The sequence below is a fragment of the Acanthamoeba castellanii genome (genome assembly GCF_000313135.1).
Source record: "Acanthamoeba castellanii str. Neff unplaced genomic scaffold scf7180000084599, whole genome shotgun sequence".
NCBI lineage: Eukaryota > Discosea > Longamoebia > Acanthamoebidae > Acanthamoeba > Acanthamoeba castellanii.
The window spans coordinates 753657-767228 of record NW_004457442.1 but is presented as its reverse complement, the minus strand read 5'-3'; the positions used below and the strand labels follow the sequence as shown (position 1 = coordinate 767228).

The window sequence follows — 13572 nt, the reverse complement described above, 5'->3', positions numbered from 1 at the left end:
AAGCAGCCAACAATGCAGATCTTCGTGAAGACCCTCACCGGCAAGACCATCACCCTCGAGGTCGAGTCGAGCGACACCATCGAGAACGTGAAGCAGAAGATTCAGGACAAGGAAGGCATCCCTCCCGACCAGCAGCGTCTTATCTTCGCCGGAAAGCAGCTCGAGGACGGCCGCACGCTCGCCGACTACAACATCCAGAAGGAGTCCACGCTCCACCTCGTCCTCCGTCTTCGTGGTGGTATGCAGATCTTTGTCAAGACCCTTACCGGCAAGACGATTACTCTCGAGGTCGAGTCGAGCGATACCATCGAGAACGTGAAGCAGAAGATCCAGGACAAGGAGGGTATCCCCCCTGACCAGCAGCGTCTCATCTTCGCTGGCAAGCAGCTCGAAGACGGCCGTACGCTCGCCGACTACAACATCCAGAAGGAGTCCACGCTCCACCTCGTCCTCCGCCTTCGTGGTGGTATGCAGATCTTCGTCAAGACGCTGACCGGTAAGACGATCACCCTCGAGGTCGAGAGCTCGGACACGATCGAGAATGTGAAGCAGAAGATCCAGGACAAGGAGGGCATCCCTCCCGACCAGCAGCGCCTGATCTTCGCCGGCAAGCAGCTCGAGGACGGCCGCACCCTCGCCGACTACAACATCCAGAAGGAGTCCACCCTCCACCTCGTGCTCCGTCTCCGTGGCGGCAACTGACCGTGGCCAAGCCCTAAATAAACCGCTACTTGCACACATCCCGGCGTACAGAATCTTTTCTTGCTCACCTTTCTTCTCCTGCAACTTCTTGCGCGCAGCAATGTCACCGCACAGTCTTCATTTTCCTAGACACCGTGCGTCCGTGCACCATCTTTGTTCGCACTCGTTCTCGCCCACCGCGGAGCACAGTCGTCGTGGGTGCCTGTTTAGGCCGTCTCACGAGGCCGGCCGCGCCGTCGCATTCAACCTGGCCGGAGCTTGGGCAGCACCGGGGCGTGGCTTGTCGGCGAGGCCCTGGGCACCGGCGACGGCCTCGGCCACAAAGTGGGGGAGCACGCGAGCAAAGGGGTCGAGCGCCGGAATGGAATCCATTCGGTCGGTCTCGTACGCCAGTTTAGAGTAGGTCGGCTCGGGCTCGGGCTCTGGCGCTGGCACTGCCTCCGACGCTGGCCGATGACGGTCGTCGTTGCGTTTCCGGCGGCCACAACATCGACGTCCTCGTCATTGTCATCGGAGAAGAGAAACTCGTTGTCGCTGTCGCCACCACGGCAGCGAGCCGCCGCAATGGCTTCATCCGCATCCACCGCTCCTCTCATTTATTTAAATGGCAATGCCGAGTGGCGCCCGTGGGGCAGGGCGTGTGGGTTTTGACGCGAGCGCCGCCTTTTATGAAGCAAGATTGCGCCACACATAGCGGTACAAGAGCAAAAGCGCGAGCAGCACCCGGTGGATCGTTGCAAAGCCGACATAGAGAGTGGCGCTGTGAGGCATCAGCATCGACGCGCTGCCCACGACCATAAGACTCCATGTCACCCAAATTGGCGCGGCCATGCCGAGCGAGATAAGAGCGCAGAATGCCGTCGTCACTGCTATGCCACACAGGCGCCACAGCAACGACGTGAGCCTGGCGACGGGCGCCACCACGACGTAGGCCACGGCGGCGGCGACGACAGCCGCTTCGACCCACGCCGGGAAGTCGTAGGCGGTGTGGTAGCCGAGCGAGGCGAGCAGGGCAAACTCAAAGTACGGCGCTACCGAGACGAAATCGTAGAGGGCAAACGCGAGCCAGGCGCCGACGAGACAGCGCACCGGCGTTATCAGGAACGCGGCGACGCTGGCGGCAAACAGTCCAAGCGTTTGAAGCGCCACTACAGGCCGCGCCGCTTCGTACAAAGCCAGCGCCGAGACGCGGATGTGCAGATCGCCGTTGGGCCGCCGTATCCATCCAAAGTGCTGCCCACCGCGATAGTCGCCATAGCCGTTGTTGTTGTCGTCATCGTAGTGATTGCCGCGGTTGCTGCTGTCTAGGGAAGATGCATTGGTTGCCATAATTGATCAAAGGCCGTCTTGTGGGGGGCGTATGGGTGTAGTGAGGGAGGGAAAGTGCAGCAGAGTGGGCGGGCTCCAAAATAACGGCCCGTCATTGTTCTTCCGTTTTGTCCTGCCCCTTACTCCTCTCCCGCCAAGCACAACAGGCACATTCCTAGAATTCAGGACGAAAAATCGGCAGCAATTTTTTCCGCTAATCGGTCTTCTTTTCTCTCCGAAAGCGGCTGGGCTGGTCTTCTTCGCTCTGTCTCTCTGGCCGTTGTTGGTACTGTATGCACCTGCCATTTCCCATTTTAATCCTTTTTTAAAATAACAAAATAATAATCGAAAGCCGTTTCAATTTCAGATTCTGGAGATGGGACTGTTTCTGCAGAAGCTGGAGAAGAGCTTGCGACTGTCCACACGTGCACATATCGTCGACCTGCCTCTAGACACTGGTGCCGGTGGGTTCTGCGCTGTACATCCTCTGCGCGACCAAGAGACGTGCGTGGCCGGCGGCTGCGGTCTCTCGCTGGAGCAGCAGTTGCTCGTCGACGTGCTGAAGCAGCTCTACAAGATTCGAGAGGAGCGCGAGAAGGACGAACACCAGCGCCGGAGCAGAGCGGCGGGGCCATCGCACGACCGCCACGTGGTCGAATTTCTGGACGAGTTCGTCAAGTACGGCCCTCTGTCGGATGTGCGTGTTGTGTGCGTTGCAGTCAGTTGTGGGGCCTGATTGAGTTTGCTGTACGCAGGGTGGTGGCAGTGTGCCAGGCGGTGCTGTCGCAGCGCGCAGGCGAGGCCCCCTCGGCTACTGCTGCGGCCAACCGAAAGCGAAAACTCGACTCGGCCAGCAACGACGAGGAGGAGATGAAGTGGGAGCAAGAACGAAAAGAACAAAGGGAAGAGGTGGAAGAAGAAGAAGACAACGAAGAGGAGGAAGACGTACAGATCCGGGACCTGCTGGCCCACCTGCGCAAGCGGGCTAAGGTGGTCGTGGGCGACAAGGTGTGCTGCGAGCACCGCGAGAAGGGCGGACTGCAGGCGAGGAGCGAGAGAAGCCTCGGCTGCTGCGGAGGACCGGCGGCTGTGGAGGTCGGTGTGCCTGGGCGATCACAGGAGGGCCTGTGCGTAGTGACCCTCGTGCAGCAGGTGGTCACCACCATGACCGCAGCAGCGAACCATGGCCGCAACAAACGAGGTTGGATCTCGTCGGCGGCACTGGACAATGGTATGAGAACGCACGCACGACACGCACGACACGCACGACACGCGAGCTCACTATTCGCTTGAAGGATGGTCCGGGGGCGTACAAGAAAAGAGGAGGCGAACGGTGGCCACCACGGACGGGTGCAGTCCACCAGCCGGCCGCAAACGCAAGTGGGCTGAGGATTGGGGAGCTGCATCGGCAGTCCGCGCGCGGGGCACCCTACGCAGCACTGAGAACACGAAGGGCCACAACAACGATAACGACATCTGCAACATCAACACCAACACCATCGCCGCCACCAACAACTGCAACAATCAGGAGAAGAGGAAAAAGCTGGGCATCGCTATTGTCGTAACTCCCGCAGGTTGCGACTGACCCAAACAACGACATTGCCCTCCACGTGTTTTCCTTTTATAAGTTGGCCCAATGCACAACGACTGACCCTTGGGCAAGGTCGTCGCAAGTCCGTCGGCTGTATGTGTGGGGGCAGCTACTGCTCTTCTCTTCTTTCGCTCTCTCCAAACTGATCTCCCCCCTCTGGGGTTTGCGCCGAGTAGTCGACTTTGTTGTTCTGCCCTTCCCGGTGTGAGGAGGAAGCAGAAGATTGGATTATTATCATTATTGGAGCCTTGCTTCTTCATCAAAGATGCTGACGATGAAATCATCTCGTGTTTCGTCGGCGACCCCCCTCCTGTTCGCTTGTCTCCTCGTGAGCTTGCTGGTCTCCGGTACGCACTCTCAATCCTCGACAGTTGAAGTTGTTTTTCCTGATGTAGTTTGTTGTTGTTGTTGTTGTGTGATGTAGGCGCTCGTGGACAGCAGAACTGTACGCTATCTGTGGACGCGTCGTGCTTGTCTTCGATCCCTCTCCCCAACCTCGTCAACTCTCTCTACAACTCGACCACCACAAACGCGCTGATTCAGTCCTACTACGCCAGCAATGGCGCGTTTGGTCCCACGTATGCTCCCCCACGTAGCCTCCTCTGCTAACTACCTTATCCTCGTTGGAGAGAGATTTCACTTGCACATCAAAACTGAACATGTCGATGCCTCTTGCCGCAGCTACAACTGGAACAACGCGTACACCTACGCTGTTACGAACTTTGTTAGCGCCGCCTTCTCCTACGTCATTTACGACCCCATCTACGTTAGCGGGAAACGAGCGCGTACAATTCACCCCCCCCCCAACAATCTCGCAATAATCTTCCCATTCCCGGCCGTAACGCCACGAGAGTATCGACTTACCCCACATCTCTCTTTCTCGATTCCAGAAATCAACAACATCAACAACTTGGTGATCCGTGAGATCTGCGGTGCCGTTGGTGACTCAGGAACGGTGACCACCTTTGCGAACAACTTCGCCTCAGTTTGTACGTCGCCCTCGCCGTCCACAACCCCGAGTGCGTCCCCCACGTCCTCGAACTCGCGGACGCCCTCCCCGACGCGCACGAGCACGCCGTCGAACACGCCGAGTCCCACGTCCACGCCGTCGAACACGCAGAGTCCCACGCAGTCGCCCTCGAACACTCCGTCGCCGACCAACTCGCCCAGCGAGTCGCCCTCGCCGAGCCCCTCCCAGTCGCCCACCCAATCGCCGACCAACTCGCCCACTCAGTCGCCGACCCAGTCGCCCACCAGCTCGCCGACCTCGTCGCCGACCCCATCGCCCACGCGGACGCCCTCGCCCACGCCCACGAGGACCAGGACCCCGACCCCGACTCCGACCCGCACCCGAACGCCGACCCCGACCCCGACCCGCACGCCAACGCCGACCCAGAGCCCGACCTCGAGCCCCTCGCGCACGCAGACCCCGACCCAGTCGCCTACGTCCTCGGTCACGCCGACCCAGACTCCCTCCATCACCCCCACCTCGACGCCGTCGGCTTCGCCCTCTACGACGCCCCTGGTCCTCAACTGGTGTCTGCAGGTGGTGAACGCTGACTTCTGGAACGTGGTTCCGTTCCCTCTCGTAGGCACGGCCGATGATGTACATACCCCACGACACGACACGACACGACACGACACGACACGACACGACACGACACGACACGACACAACCAACGACAACGACACGACATGACACACAACGGAAAGGACTGACAAGAGCGCCCGCTGGCTGGCTGGCTGGCTGGCTGCAGTTGAAAGACCAAATCTTCACCGGCCTGAACGATGCGGTGCCTGATACCACGTGGGATATCTACGTCACCAGCTTTGTATCGGGAAGCAACACGCTCCAGGCCACCATCCTCATTTACTACTCGCCGCCCAGTCGGCGATCGCAGTTGCAGGCCAACATCTTCATCATCACCAGTAACGCGATTGTGGCAATCACTGACACGGCCGACTCGAGCGATCAGTCGCTGTCGACCACCTACGTCTCGGCTTGCAACATCCCGTCGCCCTCGCCGACGCAGTCGCCCACCAACACGCCGTCGCCCACGCAGACCCCGACCCCCACGCGCACGCGGACTCCTTCGCCGACGTCTACGCCGACGCCGACCCCCACCAGAACGCCCACGCCGTCGCCCACGCCGTCGCCCACGCAGTCGCCGACCAGCTCGCCCACGCAGTCACCCACCCGGTCGCCGACCCAGTCGCCCACCCAGTCGCCCACCAGCTCGCCCACGCAGTCGCCCACGCAGTCGCCCACCAACTCGCCGACCAACTCGCCGACCAGCTCGCCGACCAGCTCGCCCACGCAGTCGCCCACCCAGTCTCCGACGAGCTCGCCTTCGCCCACTCAGTCCCCGACGAGCACGCCATCTCCCACGCAGTCTCCGACGAGCACGCCATCTCCCACGCAGTCTCCGACGAGCACGCCGTCGCCCACGCAGTCGCCGACCAACTCGCCGACCAGCACGCCAACCAACTCGCCTACCAACTCGCCCACACAGTCGCCCACGCAGTCGCCCACGCAGTCGCCCACTAACTCGCCCACGCAGTCGCCCACGCAGTCGCCCACCCAGTCGCCTACGAGCTCGCCGTCGCCCACGCAGTCGCCCACGCAGTCGCCGACCAACTCGCCGACCAACTCGCCCACGTCGTCGCCGACCCGGTCGCCGACCAACTCGCCCACGCAGTCGCCGACCCGGTCGCCCACGCAGTCGCCCACGCAGTCGCCGACCAACTCGCCGACCAACTCACCCACGCCGTCGCCGACCCGGTCGCCCACGTCGTCGCCCACGCGGTCGCCCTCCAGCACGTCGTCGCCTACTCAGTCGCCCACCCAGTCTCCTTCCACGTCGCCCACACCCTCGGTCTCGCCTTCCATCTCGTTCTCGCCCTCCAGGTCGCCCACAAGGTCGGTCACGCCCACCATCTCTGTGACGCCGTCGGTCACGCCCACCATCTCTGTCACCCCGTCGATCACGCCCACCATCTCTGTCACACCGTCCACCACCCCCAGCAACTCCCGTCAACCGTCCATCACGCGCACGCCGACCCCCACCATCTCGCACACGCCCTCGATCACGCCCACCATCTCCTTCACCCCGTCCAACTCGCCCACCATCTCCTTCACCCCGTCCAACTCGCGCACCCCGACACCCACCATCTCCTTCTCGAAGTCGGCATCGCCCACCATCTCGCTCACCCCGTCCGCCACACCCGCCATCTCCTTCACCCCGTCCATCACGCCCACCAACTCGCCCCCCAACTCGGCCACGCCCACCAACACGGTCACGCCCACCATTTCGAGGGGACCAGGCCCGCAGCTCTCCCAGTCGAAATCGCCGTCGCCCACCAAGACCTCCCCGTCGCCCACGCGCAGTCCGACCACGACCGTCACGCCCACCCGCACGCCCACCCGCACTCCCACCCGCACGCCCACCCGCTCGCCCTCCAAGTCAGCCTCACGCACGCCGACCCGCGCGCCCCAATAATGGCTCTGCCGCTCCCCAGCAGGCGCACCCTCTTTTTTTCCTTCTTCCAACTTATCACTTTTTTCCCCCTCTTATTTAGGATCAATTTCTTTAATAATAATAACATAATTGATCATCATTGGGTCCGCTGTGTCGTGGGCGTGAGTGTGCGCGCGAGATGGACGGGAGGTGCTGGGGGTGAGCGACGAGGCCAGCAGTCGCGGAAGGATTTCCCAGGGCCTTTGCTAGTTCGTGGCGCAGAGTCGCTCCGGCCATCGTCCCCGGCTCGATGTGGCCAACGCCTAAAATGGACTTCCTTCTTGGCAGATACCAACACGAAAAGAACAAACTTGGACGCCAGCAGGACAAATGGAGTTAACATAAAATACAAAAAGGAGGCGCCATCTAGCTGGCGTGCCTTGGGTTTGTCCTTTTACAGACCAAGGCTTTGTTTAGGGGTGGAGCCGCGGTGCGCTCCTCATGCTCCGCCCCACCCAACACTTCCGCTTGTCTCGCTCTCTACGAGTGTTCAAAGCAACACGCAAGGCGGTCCACCGTCATGGTCCTGACAATGAGAACATCCTTTGTAGAACATCCTTTAACTTCACGCAGCTCCATCGCGCCAGCCAGCCCAGTTACCCGGTTCCTCTTGGGTCTTCTCTTCGGCCTGTTGTTTAGTGTTGGTACAACTAATGATCTTACTTGACCCTCTTCACCCTCTGCTTTTATTTCCCAGATAATGTTGTTTTGCCTCCCCCTCCCCAAGAGCATGTCTGAGTGCGGTGGGGTGCGTTTGGTTGTACGTGTCTCATCGCAGGGGCGAACGGCCAGCAGAACTGCACTCTCGCTGTGAGCGCTACGTGCGTGTCAACGGACCCCATCAGCACCGCCAACGTAACCTACGTGGGCCAACTGCTCCAGGACTCCTACGCCACCAACGCCGTCTTCGGTCCTACGTACCTACTGCCTCACCCTCCACCCTCTCTAGCGCCTCCCCCCCGGGGGGTTTCTTTCAACTCACTTTTTCATTCCCCCATTTTTCTTTTGCTATTTACGCACCCCCCCCCAAAGCTACAACTGGAACAACTCGCTATCTTATGTGAGCTTTCCGCTGAACGCCAGCATCTCCTACGTAATCTATGACCCCACTTATGTTAACTCGAAGCGAAGCCGTACACGCCTTTCCCTCACTCGCCGTGTCTCGTTCTGCACTTTACTTGCATTGGCATAACCGGCGCTAACCTCCTCCTCTTCCTCTCTTGCCTCGGTCATCCAACATACCGGCACAACACACGACACATAACAGAAATTAATAACATCAACCGCGTGACCCTGCAAGCGGTCTGCGGCGCGGTTGGCACTGGTGTGGTGACCTTCAACAACACCTTCAATGCGATCTGTCCGTCGCCGTCGCCGTCCATATCCGTGAGCCCGTCCGCATCCCTGACCCCGGGGCTGTCGCCGTCGGCCAGTCCGTCGGAAACCCCCAGCCCATCGCCGTCGCCCACGCAAACCCCGTCGTCGTCGCCGACGCCGTCCGTTTCGCCCACGCAGTCCCCGACACCTTCGGTCACGTCCACGCAGTCCCCGACGCCTTCGGTCACTCCCACGCCATCACCGACGCCTTCGATCACGCCTACGCCGTCTCCTACGCCTTCGCCCTCAGCTTCACCGTCGGCGTCACCCTCGGCGACGCCTTTGGCGCTCGACTGGTGTGTGCAGATTGTCAACGCGGACTTCTGGAACTTGGACCCGTTCACTCCCCGCACCAGTGACGATGTGCGTAGTCACCCGCCCGCACATGCACCACCGCACACGTGCTCTTGTTTTTTCCCCCCTTCCTAAGGAGGGCTGACAACACACGCACGTACACCACTCAACAGTTCAAAGTAGAGCTGTACGCGGGCCTGGAAGCGACGGTGCTCAACACAACCTTCGACATCTACATCACCAACTTTGTATCGGGCATCAACACGCTCCAGTCCACCATCCTCATCTACTACTCGCCCCCCAGTCGGCGCACGACGCTCCAGGCCAACATCTACCTCATCACCAGCGACGCCATCGTCGCCATCACCGAAACAGGTTTGTTTGTTTTTGTCTGTGTTTGTTCTGGTAACTCGCCTCAGGACTCATGCCAAGAGATAATACACACACGCACGCACGACCGCACACGCATACAGCGGACTCGAACGATCAGTCGCTGTCGACGACCTATCTTGCGAATTGTAACCTCCCCTCGCCTTCACCATCGTCATCGCCTTCACGCCCACCGTCGCCGTCGAGCACGACGTCGTCTTCACCGTCGAGCACGCCCTCGCCCACAACCACGCCGTCGGCGTCGCCATCTCCGTCGCCGTCGCCATCGAACACGCCGTCGCCGTCCAACACGCCGTCGCCATCCAACACGCCATCGCCCTCCAATACGCCGTCGCCTTCGTCCACGAATTCGCCCACGCCGTCGCCATCGAATACACCGTCGCCTTCCACGACGCCATCGCCGTCCAGCTCGCCGTCGCCTTCTCACACGCCATCGCCGTCAAACACGCCAACTCCGTCCAACACGCCGTCGCCCTCCAACTCGGCCACGCCGTCGCCGTCGAATACACCGTCGCCATCCAACACGCCGTCACCTTCTTCCACGAATTCACCTACGGCCTCGCCGTCCAACACGCCGTCGCCGTCTAATACGCCGTCCCCTTCCACCACACCGTCGCCTTCAAGCACACCGTCACCGTCCAATACGCCGTCGCCGTCTAACACGCCGTCGCTGTCCCCAACGGCGTCGCCGTCCAACACGCCGTCGCCATCTAACACGCCGTCGCCGTCCAATACGCCGTCGCCTTCGCCCACCAATTCACCCACGCCGTCGCCATCCAACACGCCGTCACCATCCAACACGCCGTCACCATCCAACACGCCGTCGCCCTCCAACACCCGTCGCCCTCTACCACGCCGTCGCCGTCGAACACACCATCACCGTCGAACACCCCATCGCCTTCGTCCACGAATTCACCACGCCGTCGCCATCCACCACGCCGTCGCCGTCGAACACCCCATCGCCTTCGTCCACGAATTCACCCACGCCGTCGCCATCCACCACGCCGTCGCCGTCGAACACGCCTTCGCCGTCGAACACGCCTTCGCCTTCCACCACGCCGTCGCCTTCGAATATGCCGTCGCCGTCGCCGTCACCATCGAACACACCGTCGCCATCCACCACGCCGTCGCCTTCCACCACGCCGTCGCCTTCTGCAACCTCGTCGCAGTCCAACACGCCATCGCCTTCCACCACGCCGTCGCCGTCGAATACGCCGTCGCCGTCAAACACGCCGTCGGCTTCGGCCACGCCGTCGCCATCCACCACACCGTCGCCGTCGAACACGCCATCGCCTTCCAACACGCCATCGCCATCTAACACACCGTCGCCGTCCAACACGCCGTCTCCGTCAAGCTCATCGTCGCCCTCTAGCTCACGGTCGCCGTCCAACACGCCATCTCCGTCGAACACGCCGTCGCCTTCCAACACACCATCGCCGTCCACCACGCCGTCGCCCTCAAGCTCGGCCACGCCGTCGCCCTCGAACACGCCATCGCCATCGAACACGCCATCACCTTCGCCCACCAATTCACCCACGCCGTCGCCATCCACCACGCCATCACCTTCCACCACGTCGTCGCCATCCAACACGCCGTCGCCGTCGAACTCACCGTCGCCGTCCAACACGCCATCTCCGTCCAACACGCCGTCACCATCGAACACGCCATCGCCGTCGGGCACAAATTCGCCCACGCCGTCGCCATCCAACACGCCCTCGCCGTCCACCACGCCCTCGCCGTCCAACACGCCCTCGCCGTCGAACTCACCGTCGCCGTCCACCACGCCCTCGCCTTCCAACACGCCATCACCATCGAGCACTGCGTCACCTTCCAACTCGGCATCACCGTCGCCTTCGACCACGCCGTCGCCTTCCACCACGGCGTCACCTTCCACCACGCAGTCGCCATCCATTACGCCGTCGCCGTCCAACACACCATCACCTTCGTCTACGAATTCACCCACGCCGTCGCCATCAACCACACCGTCGCCGTCGAGTACGCCATCGCCGTCGAACACGCCGTCGCCGTCCACCACGCCATCGCCATCCACCACCCCATCGCCTTCGTCCACGAATTCGCCCACGCCGTCGCCATCCAACACGCCCTCGCCGTCGAACTCACCGTCGCCGTCCAACACGCCGTCGCCGTCCACCACGCCGTCACCATCGAACACGCCGTCACCTTCGCCTACAAATTCGCCCACGCCGTCTCCGTCCAACACTCCGTCGCCGTCCACCACGCCATCGCCTTCCAACACGCCGTCGCCGTCCACCACGCCGTCACCTTCCAACACGCCGTCGCCATCCAACACGCCGTCGCCGTCGAACTCACCGTCACCGTCCAACACGCCATCTCCGTCGAACACGCCGTCACCATCGAACACGCCATCGCCGTCCAATACGCCGTCGCCTTCATCCACCAATTCACCCACGCCGTCGCCATCGCCGTCCAATACGCCGTCGCCGTCGAACACGCCATCGCCGTCGAATACGCCGTCCCCTCCACCACGCCATCGCCGTCCACCACGCCGTCGCCCTCTAACACGCCATCGCCGTCCAATACGCCATCGCCGTCGAATACGCCGTCGCCATCCACCACGCCGTCGCCATCAATCACACCGTCACCGTCGAATACGCCGTCGCCGTCGAACACGCCGTCACCGTCGAACACGCCATCGCCGTCAAACACGCCATCGCCTTCCAACACGCCATCGCCGTCCAACACGCCGTCGCCATCCAACACACCGTCGCCTTCGTCCACCAATTCACCCACGGCTTCGCCATCCACTTCGCCGTCGCCGTCGAATACGCCGTCGCCGTCCAACTCGGCCACGCCGTCGCCCTCTAACACGCCGTCTCCATCGAGCACGGCGTCACCTTCCCACTCGCCGTCGCCATCGAATACGCCGTCGCCGTCTAGCTCACCGTCACCGTCCAACACGCGGTCACCTTCGCCCACATATTCCCCCACGCCGTCGCCATCCAACTCACCGTCGCCGTCAAACACACCGTCCCCTTCCACCACGCCATCGCCGTCTAACACGCCGTCGCCGTCCACCACGCCGTCGCCGTCCACCACGCCGTCGCCATCCAACACGCCGTCACCTTCCAACACACCGTCACCTTCAAACACTCCGTCGCCGTCGAACACGCCGTCACCTTCCACCACGCCGTCGCCATCAAACACACCCTCGCCTTCGCCCACAAATTCGCCCACGCCGTCGCCCTCCAACACGCAGTCGCCAACGAACACGCCGTCGCCCTCCAACTCGGCCACGCCGTCACCTTCCAACACGCCGTCGCCGTCGAGTACGCCTTCGCCGTCCACCACGCCGTCACCTTCGAACACACCGTCGCCATCCACCACGCCGTCGCCTTCCACCACTCCGTCACCATCCAACACACCGTCGCCGTCGAACACGCCGTCGCCATCGAACACGCCGTCGCCATCCACCACTCCGTCACCTTCCAACACGCCGTCGCCGTCCACCACGCCGTCGCCATCCACCACGCCGTCGCCCTCCACCACGCCATCGCCCTCCAACTCGGCCACGCCGTCGCCCTCCACCATGCCGTCGCCCTCCAACTCGCCTACGCCGTCGCCATCCAACACGCCGTCAGCTTCCGCCACGCCGTCGCCATCTACCACGTCGTCGCCATCAAACACGCCGTCGCCTTCCCCCACGCCGTCGCCATCGAACACGCCGTCGCCAACCACAACGCCGTCGCCTTCGGCCACGAATTCGCCCACGCCGTCGCCGTCCAACACGCCGTCGCCCTCAACCACACCCTCGCCGTCCACCTCGCCGTCGCCGTCGAATACGCCGTCGCCCTCGAACTCACCGTCGCCGTCCAACACGCCGTCGCCATCGAATACACCGTCGCCTTCCACGACGCCATCGCCGTCCAGCACGCCGTCGCCTTCTCACACGCCATCGCCGTCAAACACGCCAACTCCGTCCAACACGCCGTCGCCTTCCAACACGCCGTCGCCCTCCAACTCGGCCACGCCGTCGCCGTCGAACACGCCGTCACCGTCTAACACTCCGTCGCCGTCGAATACGCCGTCGCCGTCCACCACGCCGTCGCCATCTAACACTCCGTCGCCGTCGAATACACCGTCGCCATCCACCACGCCGTCACCGTCTTCCACGAATTCACCCACGCCCTCGCCTTCGCCGTCTAATACGCCGTCCCCTTCCACCACACCGTCGCCTTCAAGCACGCCGTCGCCGTCGAACACGCCGTCGCCGTCGAACACGCCGTCGCCGTCGAACACGCCATCACCTTCGGCCACGAATTCGCCCACGCCGTCGCCATCGAACACGCCGTCGCCTTCGTCCACACATTCCCCCACGCCGTCGCCCTCCAACACTCCGTCGCCGTCGAACAC

At 62.4% G+C, this 13572-nt stretch overlaps 4 protein-coding genes across 4 annotated transcripts in view; 3 read left to right on the top strand and 1 right to left on the bottom strand.

Moving 5' to 3' along the window:
- Positions 1-12: 12 nt before the first annotated feature.
- On the top strand, positions 13-702 carry ACA1_060880 (polyubiquitin, putative; the record flags this gene model as incomplete). The annotated part of the gene is made up of 2 exons (XM_004339315.1): positions 13-219; positions 247-702. 2 exons carry the CDS (start codon positions 13-15, stop codon positions 700-702), a joined length of 663 nt encoding a protein of 220 aa, XP_004339363.1.
- A 666-nt stretch (positions 703-1368) lies between these two features.
- On the bottom strand, positions 1369-2031 carry ACA1_060870 (uncharacterized protein; the record flags this gene model as incomplete). Its single annotated transcript, XM_004339314.1, has 1 exon — positions 1369-2031. The coding sequence occupies one exon, from the start codon at positions 2029-2031 to the stop codon at positions 1369-1371; it is 663 nt and encodes a 220-aa protein (XP_004339362.1).
- Positions 2032-2386: 355 nt separating this feature from the next.
- Positions 2387-7101, top strand: ACA1_060860 (IgA-specific serine endopeptidase; the record flags this gene model as incomplete). Its single annotated transcript, XM_004339313.1, is given in 10 exon segments — positions 2387-2688; positions 2766-3241; positions 3306-3586; positions 3867-3948; positions 4026-4179; positions 4283-4386; positions 4492-4586; positions 4622-5137; positions 5148-5207; positions 5359-7101. 10 exon segments carry the CDS (start codon positions 2387-2389, stop codon positions 7099-7101), a joined length of 3813 nt encoding a protein of 1270 aa, XP_004339361.1.
- A 748-nt stretch (positions 7102-7849) lies between these two features.
- Positions 7850-13572, top strand: part of ACA1_060750 (ubiquitin thiolesterase) — a gene marked incomplete at both ends in the record, with an annotated part of 8473 nt that continues 2750 nt past the window's right edge. The window contains 12 exon segments of the mRNA XM_004339312.1: positions 7850-7862; positions 7898-8036; positions 8152-8252; positions 8387-8551; positions 8635-8792; positions 8803-8859; positions 8964-9165; positions 9264-10450; positions 10553-11674; positions 12100-12189; positions 12490-13215; positions 13402-13518. Coding sequence (XP_004339360.1) covers positions 7850-7862; positions 7898-8036; positions 8152-8252; positions 8387-8551; positions 8635-8792; positions 8803-8859; positions 8964-9165; positions 9264-10450; positions 10553-11674; positions 12100-12189; positions 12490-13215; positions 13402-13518 — 4077 coding nt within the window.